Raw genomic sequence first — 19,147 nt, forward strand, 5'->3', positions numbered from 1 at the left:
TTTTTTTCCCACCATAGTTAACAGGCATCTTCCACCCAGACCAATACGTGCTTCAGAGGGGCTATTGTCTTCCTTGCTTACTTAATGAGTTAACCAGAGCAGTTCCAGTGACAGAAATCCAGCCATAGCAGTTAACTGTATAAAAGCCAATCCTGTGCCAGGCCTGAGCTCCATGCACTTAGTCATGATTCTGCTTTCACAAGCGTGTAAGCCCACAACCACTGGGTGTATTATGACCTTGTTCTTTGCTGGGAAAGGCAGAAAGTTAGCTTGGAACATATTTCCAGAAATCACTGCTGCAATTTTAGCATGGGAAGAAGCCCCAACACCTATCTATGCTATGTGAAAGTTTGCAGTACTTCCTTATAATAGAAGCAGTGGATTGTGCAAGGTTAACAAGGCACAGCAGCATATGTAATGTCAGTGTTTCAAAAGGATCTAAAGTTACCAAATCCTGCAGATTGGTTGCCATTAAGATCCACTTTTTCTCTCACAACCTAAGTGGAGAGCTCTTGGCCAAGCTCAGGAAAAATTCCGAGGCCTATGCAAGTGCTACAGCACCACCCTTAATTGCACTTCTCTTTGCCACTGTGAAGGAAATTGTTTTCAGGAATAATTTAACTTGAATAACGTCATGACATTGATTAACCCATGATTTGCCCATGGTGTCTGCCAGCTGCCTTCCACAGCCTTTTTGAATATTCAGCCTCCCAGCAGGGCTTGCAATGTGACATCAGTTAGCAGTTAGGTTAACTGTGGGTTGTTTAACCTACAGCATCCAGGTTTGGATGTCATGTAGCAGTCCCCAATCAGGGTGAATTTTCAAAATGGTCACGGCAAGTGCTGTGGCAAATCTTGGGTTAATTCATCCATGTTTTGCTGCCGTTACATGCAGTCATTTACAGAGTGAGCTTTATTTACACAATAAAGCAACTTCCAGCTGAAGTTTGTTCATAAAATAGGTATATGACCATGATCATATTTAGCACCCTTACCATATCAATTTGTGCACATAATAAAGTTTGCAATTTTGCGTTATTAATGTGTGGTACTATCAGTGATTGATATAAAATGATTTTTCAGAGACTGCATCCTGTATTGTTTAAACAAAAAATTTAGTGAACAACTTGCATATATATGTACTTAAAGACGTTATAAAATTTCATATTAGGTTGTGAACATGCACACACCTGGTTTGTTCTCTATGTACATTCAATTTAAATTTGTCATCTAGTTTTACTACAACTTCAGTCAACACTAGGAACATTCAATGTCATGTAAGTGAAAAGTATAAACATTAAAACACATTTATTTCAAAACAAGTAGATGTGAGGGGAGATCCATATTAGGAAATGCTTAGGCATTACTTTCATGTTCATTTATTTATAGAATACATTTATTGGATGCTGTTCTCTTAAAAAGACACAAGGCGTCTTACAGCAAGGGTCTAAAAACGTACAAAGATTTAAAACAATTAAAAATAAGACCTGGTAAAACAAGTAGATCATTTTCATTTATTAGATTTGCTATCACTGCATTCCATGCTTTTAACCTAAAGTAGATGATTTGGTCAAAAGTAGTGACTTAAGGGTACAATCCTATCCAGATAGCCACCTCCAAGACTGCTGCATATCCAATGCAGGGCAGGAGGAGAGCAGTGGCTCCGCTCGCCAGCTGCCCTGCATTTCTGCTAGATGGGCGATTTTGCCCATCTAGCAGTGACACCTCAGAGGAGGAGGGAAGGAGGCTGGGCAGCCACATCGTACAGCTGCCACCCTGGTCTCCTCCCCTTCCTGCCCCCCAGGAATGCCCCCCTTTCCCTGTCTCAGCTGTCCGTTTTCCAAGTATGGAGTGGTTCTGTGTCAGCTCCGAGGGGGTGGGGAGCATGGTTTCTTAGCTCTCAGTTCGGAGCCAGGAAACTGAACTATATGCATGCACACACACTGTCTAGTGGGCATAGGACTGCTCTCTTAACCACTCTGCTATGGACAGCTCTCAGTTCTTTAGATAAAGGGTGAGATAAGCGTGTAACATTACATTTGTATTCACTGTTCTATTTCAGCTAGCTTGTGATTAGGGACATCATTAAGAAAATGATCAACATACTGTGTGGGAGCAGCAGCTTTCTATTCTCTACCAAACCGCTTCTGAAACTATATTAGGACAGGGAAACCTGCAGCCCTTGTCACCATCCAGTTTGCCAGATGTTGTAGACTTGCTCGTACTCTGCAGACACAGCCCCTTTGGAAATAACTTCCTCTTCATGTGTGTGTGAGCAAAAGAGAGAGGTAGAGAATGGAGCGGGTGGGACAGAGAACATCCTGCAATGATGTAAACTCCACCATTAGCTACAGCCCATGCAGATGAACAGCCCTTCATTGGAAAATGGTGTCTCACCCCTGCTGTATATACACACACATGCACCAGGGGTGAGGGGATGCTGTTCGACTAAAATATAAAGTGCAGTGAAAAACAGACCTAGTTGCACAGTTCTTTAGATACCAGAAAATGATATTAAGCCGTAACACTTTATTTTAACATTACTTACAAGCCTGAGGCTGAGCAGACTATAAGCTGGATGAACAAACACTATTTGCTTTGCCTAATTTTACTACTACCTAAAAAAAGGAGGGCGGAGATGTGCTGATCCTTGCCAGCAAGCATCATGTAAATAGGCTTGTTCCTCAAACGAGTGTTTCTGGCATGCTGTTGCTCAGGCCAACTCCATGCTATCATCACTGTCTTCATCTTTAGTTTGTGACGGCTGCTCTCCCACAAGCACACAGCTCTGCACTGACTTCTGGATGGCTTGTCTATCTGCTGAAACAAGGAGTTAAGAGAAGTCACCAGTATCATGGTTGACACGCCAATCCAGGGCACTGCTTTTCTCCCTTTAGGTACCAACCCACTGCTTGGTGCAGAGGATTCTGGGTAGTGGTTGTTCAGCACTCGGTTTTGCAAGGTGCTGATCGAGGCTCTACAGCAGATGTAGGCAACCTGATGCCCTCCACATGTTTTGGACTACAACTTTTTGGACCAGCCAGCATGGCCAGTGATCATGGGAGATGTAGTCCAGCACATCTGGGGGGCAGCAGGTTGCCTACCCCTGCTCTCGAGTCTCACTTGTGTTCTGAATTCATGGAGTACAAGCTAGATCACATCCACAATGCCCCCACATCTGCAGGGGAAAATCCATACTGGTGGGCTAGTTTTCTCTTTGACACTCCTCAGACCACAGCTGGAAAACAAAGATGATCGGCTTTATCTAAATTAAAGACTCACTTTAAAGAGGGAATTAACCCTGAGTTCACACAACAGAGATCGTCCTAGCATACTCCATTAGCTCACACTCAGAAACTCTGTCTTCCATACAGTCGTCAGGATTTTAAACTAAAAGCCCTGACATTCTGCACCAAGAAAAACTGCAACTTGTATACATTTCGCAATGTAGGTATATTTGCATCTTATTTTATGTCAGCAAGGGGAAGAGAAGACTACTATGCAGGGCACATAAAGCCTTACAGCTGCTGACCTAGAATCATGAAGTTAAAAGGATCCTAAAGGTCACCTTGTCCAGCCCCCCACTGCTGTAGGAAATCCACTCCTACAGCATCCCTGATAGGTGGCCATCTAGCTTCTGCTTAAAAACTAACAAAGAGTCCATGCAAAGCAGTTTGTTCCACTGTCGAACTACTCATACCATCAGGAAATTCTTCCTAACATTTCATCAAAAAAAACCCTTGCGTTTTGAACCCATTTGTTTGAGTTCTACTATCTAGAGCTGGGGTGCAGAACCTCAGGTCTGGGAGGCAAACCCTCTGGGGTTCCTCAGAGGGCCACTTCCTTCCCCAAACCATTTGATGGTTTCCTGGCTTTTGACTAGTTTCACACACAGACACACACCCCAGTTCTAAAATGGTGAAATGTGTCTCCTGGGGCTGAGTTACTGGCAGTAAGAGCTTTAAGCTAAAATATGCTGGCAATTTTGGTGTTTTGGCCCATCCCCTTTGCTTTGGCCCCACACACTGAAATGCAGCCCCCAAGAACTCCAAAATGCAATCTGACCCTCTGGTTGAAAGAGGTTCAACACCCCTGCTTTGGAGCAACAGACAACAAGTTTGCTCCATCATCTCTGTGACAGCCCTCCATCTCTTTAGAAATCTGGTTCAGCCACCCTTTGAGCTTCTGAGATTTCAGCAGGCATTGATTGACCAAACACATTCGAAGGTATTTTCACAATCCTAAGGGTTAGAAACTCCAAGAATTCAAAACTGAGATTTCCGGAGAGCTGCACTTCTGAACCCACTACCACATTCTGTAGGATTTCTGACTCTTTCAAAGTTGTGGCATCCATCGTTGATCCTCCCCAAGATTAGAAATAACATCTAATCAGCAACACACTACCCAGGGCAACCCGATGAAAAGAAAATGTTAGCAGGCCCCACAGCCTGTTTGGAGGGAGTAGCTGCAGGGGGATTGAGGGTGGTGGTGCAATGCCCTATTGAGCCCCAGTCTTGGTAACACCAGTACGTAAGGCACAATCTGCTTTCATATTGCACTCTGATTCCTGGTCCAGCTAAGAGACATATGAGGAGCTGTGTCTTCCAGAAAGGCCCTGTCCCATCCCCATTTTGACTCTGCTTTAGGAAATATAAGCTAAGCAGTTGATTACCTTCATTGGTACAGTTGCGCAGTAGCAACAGCAGCTGATCCCTGTTGTACTGAATAAGGAATTTTTGGCACGTGCGTATTGTAGCTGGTGGAGGAGAAGGAAGACATCAGCAACTTCACAGGCAAGGGAGCACCTGCATCCTAAAATAATCCTCTTGTGCTAATCGAGAGCAATGGATGAAAATGAACCCATGAAACAAAACTCCAGCAGCCAAGAGTGTCCATCAGAGAAGAAGTGCTAGAAAATGTTGTTGCACCTTAAAGACTAACCTGATTTATTGACACAGAAGTCCATAGCACTTGGGGGGAGTGGTCAAAACTGCACTCTGCAATGAACTCTCCAGTTGCACTAGTAGAATTTTTTTACAGGAGTCACAATATTTTAAGTAAAAGCTACAGGTCACATTAGGGGCCCATTATTTTAGCCCATTAGCCCATACGCATGGTTCCCTCTGGATCAGGGCCCATGTTTAATATCATAAGGCTGGGAAGCATAGTGAATGAAATTCTTTAATTACCTTTCAGCTTCTGTATCCACATTTTCAAGCCTATGGAGACTAGGAACTTTGTGTTGTAGAAGCTGAGATTCTAAGGATGGGTTCTCACATTCAGCATTGAATACCCTTGCCAGCAAGCCTCTCTGGCAAACTCCTACCCCACCTGATTTCTTAGTGCACTGCAAAGAATGTAAGGAAGGGGATATATCTGTCGCCCTTCAAGAGGATAATTTCCATGTGAACCTGTTGCAGCAAAAACAACGGAGAGTCTTGTGGTCCCTGAAAGACTAACACATTTATGATGGCACAGGCTTTGGCGGACTATTGGCCACAAGAGCGTAGGCCTATGCTGTAATCAATGTGTCAGTCTTTCAGGGGCCACAAGACTCTTGGTTGTTTTTCAGACAGGCATATATATCTCTTAGCTATAGTTCAGTTGTTGATATGGAGGATTAGCTCAGAAGGTGGAAAGAAAGAGAAAGCATCAGACCCAATCCTTCCCTTCTTAGAGTCTGGCATAACAGCAGAGGGAAGAGCCAGTAGCTGTGAGAGCAGCTCTCCATTCCTCAGTCTCTCCCAAGGCTTTTAAAACTGGTTCCATTCAAGACAGAGGCTTGGAAAAGGTGGGAAGGAGTGCAGAAATTAGTAATTAACTATGCCTCCTATGCTGGACACTGAGGTTGCAATACTATGCATACCTACTTTGGAGTAAACCTCCCTGAAAGTCCAACTTAATTCTGGGTAAACATGTATAGGATTGCACTAAGTATTTTAAAGCAGTAATATTTATTAATATTTGTTCTGTATCAATATATTTATTAATGTATTATTAACATTTATATACTTGGCTCTCTCTCATTTTCATCAGATCCAAGGGAAGCAACAGATACCCTGGGGACAGATTTCAACCTCTGCTGGGTGGGGTTCCTCTCCCTCTTAAGGCACAGGGTTGCAGCATGGGCATACTCAGGTGGTGGTGATGACCTGGAATGTGATTTACAGCTTTGGCCATCATAACAGCTTTTCATTTCCTGGAAAAAACTGAACTGAGCATGGCCATTCACGCTTTAATAATCTTGAGTAGAGTACTGCTAATGCGCTGTATGTGGCACTGTCCTTGTGAAGTGTCCAGAAACTTGTAATGGCCCCAAATCTCAGAGCTGGACTTTTCTCTGGGGCTCCTTTACAACTGTACTGGCTGCCTATGGTTTCCAGGTGTTGGATCCTGCCTTTAAAACCCTAAGTGGCCAGTAGGGACACATGAATACAGGAAGAACTGCCTCCTTCTATACATAACACCTCAGACCCTTCAGATAATAAGTCCAGTTCTGTTCCAACACCGTGGAGCTCCCCTCCTCAAGAGGCCCACCTCTTCGTTTTCTTTGCAACACCTCACCAAGTTGTGGCTGCCCAAGAAAGCCATTTCAGAAAGCAGATGGTCCGTAAATCTGCTTTGTTTTCTTTTTGGAGGCTGTGTTTATTTCTGCTGGTTGTCTATAAGACCACTAGATATATGTTATTTTTATTGCTACCTTTTAATTTGAGTTGATTTTGGTTTATATATTTATTGTTAATATGTTCTTTTTATTATTGGAAGCTGCTTTGAATTTATTTTAAGGGATGCAGGGTAATTCTTTGAGAACAAAAACAAAACAAAACACCTGTCTACACTATCACATATGCTGGTGCCCAGCATACTGAATAGTATTAGACGAGATTCTAATCAGGGGTGGGCAACACATGGACATGTGGTGGCAGCTACCCTCCCTGCCCCGCCCCGCCCCCTATTCAGCTGCAGCAAAGTTTTGTTCTGTTTTCTTTTGTAAAAAAGAAAAAATGGTGGGCGCTACAGAGCACTCAAAGGGCCAAATTTAGTTTGTTTGTTCAATCCTAACAATTGCGAGAAATTGGCACACTAGCTAACACTATGGGCATTGCAGTAGACTAGTTTATGTTGGTTCTGTGTAATAATAGGATATTGCCCTGTAGCCCCTGCGGAGTGCTACGCTGCTGAATTTTGGAGGCAAACCACCGGGTCTTTGTTTTCACTTTTGAGAAATTGGGGGCACAGCCTACAGAGACAGAATGGCCCCCAGACCTCTTGCAGTTGTCGACCCCTGCTCTAAGTGGCCTGATGTTCTCCACCTCTGGCAAATCACTACCATAGGAATGAAGAATCCAGGCTGTCCACATTAAGAGAGTTCACTGCACAACAGGAAACCCCCTGAGCCATTTATATTGCTAAAAACAAAAGATCTCAAAGAAAAGAGCTCACCTCCAACATGTAGTGTGTTAAAAGAACAGGGATAACGTTGGTTCTTGTGCTCCAAGTGAGTGATAAAGGGAAGCGATGACCAAAGGAGCAGATAAAAGTCCTTCCGGCAACACAGTAGAACTACTCTCGTGTAGGCATTGAGGTACTTTACTGGGGAGAGACACAGAAGAGACTGATGCTTCACAGATGGAAGGGGGGGGGGAATGAGCAACACATTCGGTACCACCCCACAAGAAGAATCCCAGCTTTCCTTTGCAAGTTTGAGAGACAAGTTTGAAAATATGGTGGCAAAGATGAATCAAAGCAGCTCCCTTGTACAGTGGAATGTTAGATTTGGGCTGTGTAGACCTAGGTTCAAACCCCCCTCTCAGCAATGAAATTTATTGGATGAACTTGGATATATCATGATCTCCCAGCTTAACCTCCCCAACAGGGTTGTTGTGAGAACAAAATAACCCCACACATGCCACCATGAGCACCTGGAAAGTATGAAGTGCTTGGTAAGAAAAACAAGCTTTTCAGCTACCATGATTTGTAAATGTACAAGATTTCTCTGAGGCAAACTCAAATCTCAAGAAGTAGAGTGCTGTCAAAATGCACCATGACCTTCACCTCTGGTTCAACATTTATCCATGAACACTACTAGAGACAATTATATTTTTCAGCATATACAATCTCATGCACTACTAGTCCAACCTTACCCGATCTAGTGCCCTCCAGATGTGTTGGACTACAACTCCCATCATCCCCAGACAGCGTGGGGAAGGCTCCACTAGCCTTTCCAGCTTTGGAGTAGCTCCTGCTCATGGATTGCACCTAGACATTATTTGTACCTTCCCAAATACATCTCTGTTGTTAGACCATTATTAGATGCAGTCAAAGAAGCTCTGTTATTCGGCAGATTAGTTTTGTACAAAGCATTCCCTGATATTTTTTAGGTAGTCACCACACCTAAAAAAGGATATTGCAGAGCTGGGAAAAGTGCAGAGGAGGACAACTAAAATGATCAAGGGGCTGGAGCATCTCCCCTACAAGGTAAGGCTACAACAGCTGGGATTGTTTAGCTTGGAACAAAGGAGGGTAAGGGGAGACATGATAGAGGCGTACAAAATTATGCATGGGGATAGGGAGACATTTTTCTCCCTCTCTCAGAATACTAGAACCCTCCATGGGTCCTCCCATGAAGCTGATTGGTGGGAGATTTAGGTCAGACAAAAGGAAGGACATCTTCACACAGCACAGAGTTAAACTATGGAATTCAGTTCCACAAGATGTAGTGATGTCCACCAACTTAAGATGGTTTTAAAAAGGGGGTTAGACAAATTCCTGGAGGAGAAGGCTATCAATGGCTATTAGGCCTGATGGCTATGTGCTACCTCCAGTACCAGAGGCAGTGAGCCTATGTACACGAGTTGCTGGGGAACATGGGCAAGAGGGCGCTGATGCACTCGTGTCTGCTTGTGGGTTCCTGATCAACAGCTGGTTGGCCATTGTGTGAACAGAACGCTGGACTAGGTGTACCCTTGATCTGATCCAGCATGGCTCATATGTTCTTATATATGCAGTTGTTAACTTAGGCTGCTGTGTGAATCAAGCTAGCAGACAGACAGCCCTGTCATCAGGCCAATGCAAACGCGGAACCTGCCAAGCTGAACAGAGCTCACGAGATAGACAAACCTCCTGAGAATGCAAAAACAGGCAAGCTGCCAAGCACCTAACAGATCACAATACACGGCTGGTGAGCTTCCAGGGCTGTGGTTGCTGAATGGTTGATGGTTTTCATCCTGGTACAAGACAAAGTTTTATATCTCTTCCAAAGCACAGGGAAAGTACAGACCTATGGGAAGATCACAGAGAAGGGCTTAGACAGTTTTCACTATGAAAACTGTCTATGGGAGAAGATAAGGAAGCCCAGTGCCCATAGCTGCAAAGCCCCAGAAAGCAGACCTGCAAAAGCAATGGAGCAACACGCTAGTCCAAAGTCTCCATGAATTCTTGCAACAGCATTCTTCACTGTATTGTGCACTGTTCGCTCCTCAATGAGCTGTCGACAGCGGGGGTCTTCGGAGATGATCTCACAGAGGAAATACCTGTAGAAACAGAGAGGCAGTGAACACAGGGTTCCTGGCTTGAAGGCACCCATACTGAACAGCATGCCCCACGTAGCTGGGCAAGGAGCAACCTGTAAACCATAGAAGTGAACAGGCCACCAGGCATCAAGCAAAAACAACAAATGCTTTTAAAAGCCTGGTACAAGAGAACAATGGGAATAACTTCCAGCTCAGGAGGTAGAAACAGTGTCTGGTTCACGGACAATCTTGAATTCAGCTCAGGCTTGTCTGTGCTCAAGTTTGCACTGTGTTTCTTTCATTCATTCAAAGCATTTTTATCCCATCCCCACTTCAGCCAAAGTGTCTCCCAGAGCTGGTTACAAAGACAAGAAATGAGAGAGCAGGGGTGATGAATGATGGGAGTTGTAGGCCAAGACATCTGAAGGACCACAAGTCGCCCACCCCTGCTCTGCAGGATTTAAAGTGCCTTTGGTCTGCGCAGCGTGGTAGGGCCTCTGCTCCGCACCCAAAAGGTGCCAGGTGCAGCCCCTGGCAACTCCAGTTAGGACCAGGAAAGGCCCGTCTGAAGGCCCGAGAGAGCCGCGGCCAGTCAGCGTGGCCTGCAGGCACGGAGGGTCTATTAGCAGACACGACTGCTAAACGGACACAGCCCGCCCGCGCAGTCAAGGCGGGAGGGAGCCGGGGGCGACGGGGCAGGCACGCCCGCGCCCACAACGCCGCAAGCCAAGCGGCAGCTACACGTGTGTTCGGCGGGCAAGGGCTAACCGGGCCGCGGCGAGGCCGGCAGACGAGGGGCGCAGAGCGCCTCGCGGGCCCCCCGAGCGCTGCTGTCTGCGGCGGCCCGGCCTTGCCGGCCTGCGGCTGCACGCGGCGGGGACGGCCGCGCGCGCGAGGGAACGGCCCCCTCGCCCCGATCCCACCCGCGGAGGCAGCGATGCCGCCGCCCGCGGCCTGGCGCCCCCCGCGTGGGCGGAGGACACGGGCCGTGCCGGCTGGGGCGAGGGCGTCGCAGTCCGCGCCGGCCGGCCGGGGGCGCCCGAGCTACGCCTGCGGGCCGCGAGGAGGCGCGCTGCCGGGCGGGGCGCCGCGGGCCCACCTGTTCTTGAACCGCACCATCGCGGCGGCGGCGGCGGCGGCGGCGCAGGAGCCATAGAGCTGGAGAGACAAACCGCCCGGACTTCCGGCGACTGTGACAGGCCCACTCGGCGAAGATTCTCCAGCCCGTCTATGGTCTTGAAGCGGCTTCGCTCTTAGCCCCACGCATCTCCATGGCAGCAGCCCTTTGCGCCATAGAGATAGGAAATAGAAGAGGCGACGCGCGTCCTGGATTTCCGGTTTGAACGTACGCCGCCCCCTCCCCCCCGCACCAACGCTTTCTCTCTGTCTCGGAGCGTGAGTGAGGGGGGCTCCTAGAAATCAGTGGGGGAATTCAGGACTCTCGCCACTGATTTCTGGGTTTTACTCGCGGCGGGAGACATTTAAAAGCGCCTCCTATCTGAACCCGGAAATGACCTATACAGGCAAAACGGAACTTTCTATTATTGATACATCTCCGTTTAGTCCACCCAATGGGAGGGGGCGTTCTGCTCTTCTCTCCAGTTGGCCAATCAGCCCGCCTTCCCCCGCAAGCTTAAGTGTGATTGGTTTGTCGCGGCCTTTCCTCACGTTGGCGCGCGTGTATAAGAGCAACCGCTTTCCCCTCAGAGACCGGCGCTCGCTCAGTTGGCCCTTTGCGCCGCGTGGGGGAGCCCGCGCGCTCCATCGGCCTCCCGCGCCTGGGCGGCGCTGAGGCGGCGATGGTCGTCTAAATCTCCCTCAGGAAAAGGCGCGCGCACAGAGGGAGGCGGGGGCACGACGGATGTCCCAGAAAATAAATAGAATATTTACGTTTTTAAAAGACGCGAGTTTAGAGTTTCACACAAACACGCAGGCTAGCGGGGAACAGGATTCTGAAAAACAAAAGCAGCCGGCCGTTTGGCGCCTTGAAGCCTGGCAAGTTCATTATGGCGTTCATAAGCCAGGCTTCCTGAGCCCGGGGCCCTCCAGGTGTGTTGGGCCACAGTTCCCATCATCCCCAGCCAGCATAGCCAAACACCTGTCGAGGGCACCACGTTGGGGAAAGTTTGGCATGAGGCGGCCTTTTCCAACTTTGTGCTGTGCTGGCCAGATATTTTGGAATACAACTCCCAGGATCGCTGGCTATGCTGGCTGGGGCTGAGAGGAGTTGAAGTCCCAGACTTCTGGAGGGTACCAGGTTGATGAGGCCTGGCATAAGGTTTTGTCGAACAGAATCCCGTTCATATTATGTATCATGAATAATATTGGTGCAGCTTTATTGTTTATGCTGATGGTTAGCCACCTTGAGTGCCATAGATGGAAAGGTGGGATATAAACTGAAGTGATAAATTCAGCTACATGAATCGCTGCCACCCTTTACATCTATGTGTAACTGAGAATAACACTTTGTTTTGAGCCTGTGGGGACGGGCAGAAGAGAGTTAATGTTAAACAGACCTACTGACCAGGTATGACCAGGTATATCCTTTGTTAGGTAAAGTACATAAACTATTTATGGCTAACATGGCTGCCTTTGTTTTTTGTATGACTTGGAGAAAGCGGAATTCAGCCCTTCAACAACAGGACCCTGCATCAGAGGAACAGGATTCTACACCACCTAGGCAGGTTTGACAGCAGGATTTTATATTTTCAGAAATGGAGGATCTACAGTTTCTTCCTCCCAGTGGTCCTAGGGGCACTAAACCCTGAAACCACCATATCACCTGGCAGCACCCAATCTGAAGGTCTGCAAAGCCTCCTCCGTATCATCATAAGACTCCGACCATGCAGACATGCTTTTTGTAACAACTTGCCTGATGAAGAGATCTGGAGAGTTCAAAAGCTTGCACTTTTCTAGTGATCTTTGAGTTGGCTTAAAATAGCATTACACTATATGGATAAAGTTAATATGGGAAGTAAATATCCAAAATCTATAGTTAGGCAATACCTTTATTAGGTACTGAGGATTTGGGAATTTTCTTTTTTCTCATGGTCCAGCACAGCTATATTTGTTTCTTTGTTGTTTAATGTGTTTTGGGGATTAAAAGTCAATGACTTTTTGATACAGGATTGTGGGGGGGGGGGGCAGTGTTCTGAATAGGGAAAACAATCTGAGAAGGGGGCGGACCTTCCCCTATCCCTGCAAAGGATGGGGTAATCCAGATGTCTGCCTGTGAAAAAACAGGAAACTGCAGTTGTGACTCAAGAGTTTTTCTACACCATGAAACATTTATCATGCGTTCATGATTCCTTACTCACAGTTGCTTATGGATTCTTTAGATGACACTGTGATCCTGCAGTTTTGCGTCTGTTTTTTAAGAGCACTTTCCCTGGGGGGTTTTAGAGTGGGGAAAATGGGATATTATTTCTGAATGCGAAAGAACTACTTATGTATTTGTGGTATTCCACTATAGCACAGCACCACCTAGAGGTTATGTAATGGAAAAGCAGGAAAGGAAAAGCTCTTGGTGTAGAGCTTGTATCTCAGGTCTGCCATGAAACCAAAAGTAGATGCCATGTAGAAAAGCTCTCAGACACAGAGGAAGATACAAAGAGGTGACGGTCTGTAAGCTACATCTGGGGGTGCTGGGTGACTTCCCAAAGATCTGATGTGGAAGCAGTGGACTTGGGACTATCTGCTGGACTGTTTAAACGATGGCCCCACCTCTGTTCAACATGTATATTTGTTATTTGTATATAAACCAAATATTGTTGTTCAGTCGTGTCCGACTCTTCATGACCCCATGGACCATAACACGCCAGGCCTTCCTGTCCTGCGCTCTCTCCCGGAGTGTGCTCAAGTCCATATTCATTGCATCGGTGATGCTATCTAGCCATCTCCTCCTCTGCCGTCCCCTTCTCCTTTTGCCTTCAATCTTTCCCAGCATCAGGGTCTTTTCCAGGGACTTTTCTCTTCGCATTAGGTGGCCAAAATATTTGAGCTTCAGCTTCAGTATCTGTCCTTCCAATGAGCACTCAGGGTTGATTTCCTTTAGGATTGACTGATTTGACCTCCTTGCAGTCCAGGGGACTCGTAAGAGCCTTCTCCAGCACCACAGTTCGAAAGCATCGATTCTTCGGCACTCAGCCTTCCTTATAGTCCAGCTCTCACAGCCATACGTTGCTACTGGGAAAACCATAGCTTTGATTATATGAACCTTGGTCAGCAAGGTGATGTCTCTGCTTCTTACTATGCTGTCTAGGTTTGCCATAGCTTTCCTCCCAAGGAGCAAGCATCTTTTAATTTCATGGCTACAGTCACCGTATGTGGTGATCTTGGAGCCTAAGAAAATAAAATCTGTCACTGCTTCCATTTCTTCCCCTTCTATATGCCAGGAAGTGATGGGGCCAGATGCCATGATCTTCGTTTTTTTAATGTTGAGTTTCAAACCAGCTTTTGCACTCTCCACTTTTACCCTCAAGAAGAGGCTCTTTAGATCCTCTTTGCTTTCTTCCATTAGGGTGGTATCGTCTGCGTATCTGAGGTTGTTGATAATTCTCCCGGCAATCTTAATTCCGACCTGTGATTCATCCAACCCGGTGTTTTTCATGATGTACTCTGCATATAAATTAAATAAGCAGGGCGACAATATGCAACCTTGTCGTACTTCTTTCCCAATTTTGAACCAATCGGTTGTTCCATGTCCGGTTCTTACTGTTGCTTCTTGACCCTCATACAGGTTTCTCAGGAGACAGGTAAGGTGGTCTGGTACTCCCATCTCTTGAAGAATTTGCCACAGTTTGTTGTGATCCACACAATCAAAGGCTTTAGCGTAGTCAATGAAGCAGAAATAGATGTTTTTCTGGAATTCTCTTGCTTTCTCCATGATCCAGCGAATGTTGGTGATTTGATCTCTAGTTCCTCTGCCTCTTCAAAACCCAGCTTGTACTTCCGGTAGTTCTCGGTTCACATGCTGCTGAAGCCTAGCTTGTAGGATTTTGAGCATCACCTTGCTGGCATGTGAAATGAGCGCAATTGTACGGTAGTTTGAACACTCTTTGGTGTTGCCCTTCTTTGGAATTGGAATGTAAACTGACCTTTTCCAATCTTGTGGCCACTGTTGAGTGTTCCAAATTTGTTGGCATATTGAGTGCAGCACTTTAACAGCATCATCTTTTAAGATTTTAAATAGCTCAGCTGGAATACTGTCATCTCCACTAGCTTTGTTGTTAGTAATGCTTCCTAAGGCCCACTTGACTTCACTCTCTAGGATGTCCGGCTCAAGTTCAGTGACTGCACTATCATGGCTATCAGGAACATTCAGATCTTTCCTGTATAGTTCTTCTGTATATATACAGAATATATATTCTTATAGTTCCAATAAGCCTCCAATGGCCTCCTTCCAAAGGGAACCAAATTTGAGGAAATCTTGCACCCCTGGAACTTCTCACTGCCAGGAGACTTGGGATGCATGTAATGAACATCCTGTGTCGGTTGTCATGCTGTTAAAAGGTTTATTTTTGTGCCCGTCAGTAGTTTGAATTGAAGCAAGAGGTTTCTTTGGTCACAAACTGCACCCATCTGTAATTTATTCAAATGTTTTAAACATTTTTTTCCTGAGAAAGCTGAGGGGAATATTTCTGCTTTTAGCTTCCCTTGTTGGTCTGCTGGGTGTTCTGGTGACCCCCCCCAAAAAAAACGCTGTAAGATGTTTACAGCTTCCCAGAGAAAATTGGTGACATTATAGGAATGGAAAAAGAGTGGCATCCCGTGGCTTCAAATTTTCGCTTTCTGCTTCCTCCTGCCAGAAACCCCATTTACACTTCAAACCTTTGCCTGCCTGTGCTTGCGGGCGGCCGCGGGAAGCGGATGCAAAGGATGAAGTTCACCCTCACCCTACGGCAGTTGCAGACAGGGCGGGCTTGTGCAAATCCTTGAAAACTTCACAAAGTACTCTGTGGAACATTTGGGAGATGACCCCATTCCACTTCTTCTCAGACCGTGTCTGAACTCAGACAATCCCACAGGCCCCATTTGGGAGAAACAGGACCAGCCCATTCCATTTTGGTACCTGAGACCACCCACACACTGCTGCTACCACACGCATACACACCATGCACATACACACACTCATTCAGATTATTATTATATTTATATCCCGCCTTTTCCCCAATACTGGGACTCAAGGCAGCTTTACAACATTAAAACCTTGAACAGTTAAAACGTATAAATAGAAATATAAAAAAGTTAAAAATATAATTAAATCATCAGTAGTATTAACACTGTATAAAATATCAAAATTTTAAAAGACAACAACAATATAAACAATAGTACCACTCCATCATATTCTCACAGGTCCAGACTATCTATCTATCTATCTATCTATCTCCAAAGGCCTTCTGGAACAAAAAACTTTTTACCTGCCTGCAGAATGATCAAGGAGGGTGCCACTCTCGCGTCCCTGGGAAGGGAGTTCCAGAGCCCTGGGGTAACCACCAAGAAGGCCCTCTCGCACGTTCCCACCAGACAAGCCTGTGATAGTGGCAGGACTGAGAGAAGGGCCCCCCTGAAGATCTCAGGGCATGAGCAGGCTCATGGGGGAGAATACGGTCTTTCAGATAACCTGGACCCAAGCCACATAGGGCTTTACTAGCGTTTTGAATTGTGCCCGGAAACAGACTGGGAGCCAGTGAAACAGTTTTAGCAGGGGAGTTGTATGCTCCCTGTAGCCAGCCCCAGTCAACAATCTGGCAGCAGCTCTTTGAACCAGCTGAAGTTTCCGAACACTCTTCAGAGGTAGCCCCACATAGAACGCATTACAGTAATCCAAACAGGATGTAACTAAGGCATGTGTCACCATGGCAAGTCAGACATCTTATGGAATGGGCGCAGCTGGCGCACGAGCTTTAACTGTGCAAATGCACTCCAGGCCACTGCTGAAACCCGGGCATCCAGGCTCAGGGCTGAACCCAGAAGTACACCCAAGCTGTGAATCTGTGTCTTCTGGGAGAGTGTAACCCCATCCAGCACAAGCGGAATCCCTATTCCCTGATCTACCTTTTTAGTTTAGTTTAGATCACTTCCCTGTCCAGAGGTGAGCTGGGCAGAGATAAAATTGTTTAAAACTAGGGAGAGCCGAAAGGTAAGGGAGGGGCGGGGGCTGGAATTCACTCTTCTCCCCTGACACTCCTTTTTGTGCAAAGAGTAGACCCTGCACCCCAATTGAAAGGTAAATATATGGTTAACACACATATGCTTAAGAACATAGGATCAGACCTAAAGCCTATCTAGTCCAGCATTCTCTTCCCACTTTGTTGTAAGCTGGTGGTCCATCTAAATAACCTTTCAGAGATTCTCCACCCCAAACCCTTGTGAGTCTGTGGTTGTGGAAAGGACTTGCTACAGTGGGTCAAACTGGTTGGCCAAGTTTAGCTTGGCAGATTCCCTACTCTTATGGAGATTAGCCCATTGATCATTTTGGTTGCCCTTTTCTGCATCTTTTCCAACTCAATATTATTTTGAGGCATAGTGACCAGACTATAAACAGTATTCCAGGTGTGGTCCCACCATAGATTTATATAAAGGCATTATGATATTTGCAGTTTTATTTTGAATCCTTTCCTAATGATCCTCAATATGGAATTTGCCTTTTTCACAGCAGCTGCACACTGCGTCGATATTTTCATCAAGCTCTCCACCACAACCTCAAGATCTCTTACTGACCAGTCAGTCACCACCAGCTCAGAGCCTATCAGCATATATGTGAAGTTGGGACTTTCTGTCCTAACATGCATCACTTTACATTTACACTGAATCGCATTTTGTTTGGAGAGATCCTTTCGGAGCTCTTTGCTGTACCTTTTTGTTTTAACCATCCTAAACGATTTGGGGTTCTCTACAAATGTGGCCACCTCAATACTAACCCCTAACTCCAGATCATTTATTAACCAATTAAAAAGCACTGGTCACAATACAGATCCTTGGGGGACTCCACTGATTACATTTCTCCACTGTGAGGGTGCTTCCAGACCAGGCATTTAATTGCAATTGTCCCACCTCATTCATGGAATTTCACAGGGAGTGCAGACGTCGTTGTTATCCACTTGTAATCCTCCCATGTTTCCCCCCGTTCTTCCATCTTTTTTCTAATAGCGGAAAACTTATTAAGCAAGACAGAATAGCTGCACAATGCCTTCTGTCAGTTAGCGCGAGGAATACTCCATCTGGAAGCACCCTGACACCATTTATTCCTACTCTCTCCTTTCTGTTCTTTAACCTGTTACTGATCCATAGGAGGACCTCTCCCCTTATTGCATGACTGCTAAGTTTGCTCAGGAGTCTTTGGTGGGGGACTTTGTCAGAAACCTTTTGGAAGTCCAAGTAAACAAAGTCCAGGTAAACGATGTCTGCCTGCAGCCTTCTCCAGCCTGGTGCCGCCCAGATGAGTTGGACTGCAATGATGTTGAGAGCTGTAATGCAACTCTTCTGGAGGGTACAAAGTAGGCAAAGGCCATGCAAGAATGGGATACATACCAGTGAACGTCCCAGGAGCCTTTCCCTGCTGTTGCTGTCTGGTGGGTGTCAACCGCCTGGTTCTTTTGCTCTCTCCACTTCAACTGCCCAGCAAGCATTAATTATACTCCAAAGGCATAGAAAAGGCAGACTCAGGTATTCATAAAAATGCATAAATAATTTTTGAAATACATAAATAGTTAACAGTGATAACTAATTAATCCATTGTAATCAGTTGTCCTTGTAATCACTCTTTCCCCTGCACCCTTCCTCCACCTCCCTTGGAATTATCACCTCCTCCCTTGGGAGAACAAGCTCTTTCTAAGGGCATCTCTACACCAACCTAAAATCCTGCATTTAAAACAGGGCTTTCTGCTTCTGTTTTAAATGCAGAATCACAATGACTCCCTTTTTCACATGCTTCCTTTCCCCCCACCCTCTTCCGCCTCCTTCTTCCCATATCTGAGTCTTCCATTATCTTTCATTGATCTCGCTCCTCTTCTTGCCGCTTTAATTCTTTTCACAGAGGAAGTTGAAGTCAAACACAACAGGGTAATTTGATAGCTCATTATTTGCCATCTATTTAAAAATGGAACAAAGGGCATATAGTGCAGGAGATGCCTTGAATGGTCACGGAGTCAGAGCCCACAAACATCCATGAAGGAGCGATCTCAATCACAGGATAAAAGCTCAGTATGAAGGAGCCCTAAGCCTCAGTTCAAATTCTAGCTCCTGCATTGGGTTAAAAGGAGGGTGGTTACTTCAGTGGGGTACTCGTCAGTTCTCACACAGCTACAGTGGTTGTGGGTCTACTTCTGGACATAATTCAAAGTACTGCCAAGTTTGATATATTTCTGCACTGCCTTTTAGGGCAAGCTCTCTCAAGGCAGCTTTGTTATACATCATGACCTATAAAGGTCTATGTTAGCTTGGGACCTGGTGATCATGCTTCTACAGCATGAATCTGCCCAAACTGTGCAGTCATCCCTGGAGCCCCTCCTCCAGCTCCTCCCTCAATCTGAAGAGGGCCTTCCCAGAGAAGCTCACCTGGCACCAACCTTGATATAGTTTCTGTGCCAGGATGATACTTTTTATTCGTTTCCCAGGCACTCTTGTGTAGCTGG

The 19,147-nt window shown here is 46.1% G+C and overlaps 1 protein-coding gene across 5 annotated transcripts; it reads right to left on the reverse strand.

Annotated features, from left to right (window-relative positions):
- Positions 1–17: 17 nt before the first annotated feature.
- POP5 (POP5 ribonuclease P/MRP subunit) lies at positions 18–10,643 on the reverse strand. 5 transcript variants are annotated; one of them, XM_084819755.1, is made up of 5 exons: positions 10,612–10,643; positions 9,391–9,533; positions 7,444–7,593; positions 4,673–4,756; positions 18–2,817 (listed from the first exon to the last, which is right to left on the reverse strand). In XM_084819755.1, exons 1-5 carry the CDS (start codon positions 10,629–10,631, stop codon positions 2,714–2,716), a joined length of 501 nt encoding a protein of 166 aa, XP_084675881.1. In that variant the 5' UTR covers positions 10,632–10,643; the 3' UTR covers positions 18–2,713. The 5 variants fall into 5 exon arrangements, with proteins under 5 accessions (XP_084675881.1, XP_084675880.1, XP_084675883.1 ...); XM_084819754.1 differs by having other exon boundaries at positions 18–2,820; XM_084819757.1 differs by lacking the exons at positions 9,391–9,533; positions 10,612–10,643 and adding an exon at positions 8,145–8,988.
- Between the last annotated feature and the right edge of the window lie 8,504 nt (positions 10,644–19,147).

Source organism: Heloderma suspectum, chromosome 13 (genome assembly GCF_057233095.1).
Source record: "Heloderma suspectum isolate Gila_16-S chromosome 13, 16-S_ref, whole genome shotgun sequence".
Lineage (NCBI taxonomy): Eukaryota > Metazoa > Chordata > Lepidosauria > Squamata > Helodermatidae > Heloderma > Heloderma suspectum.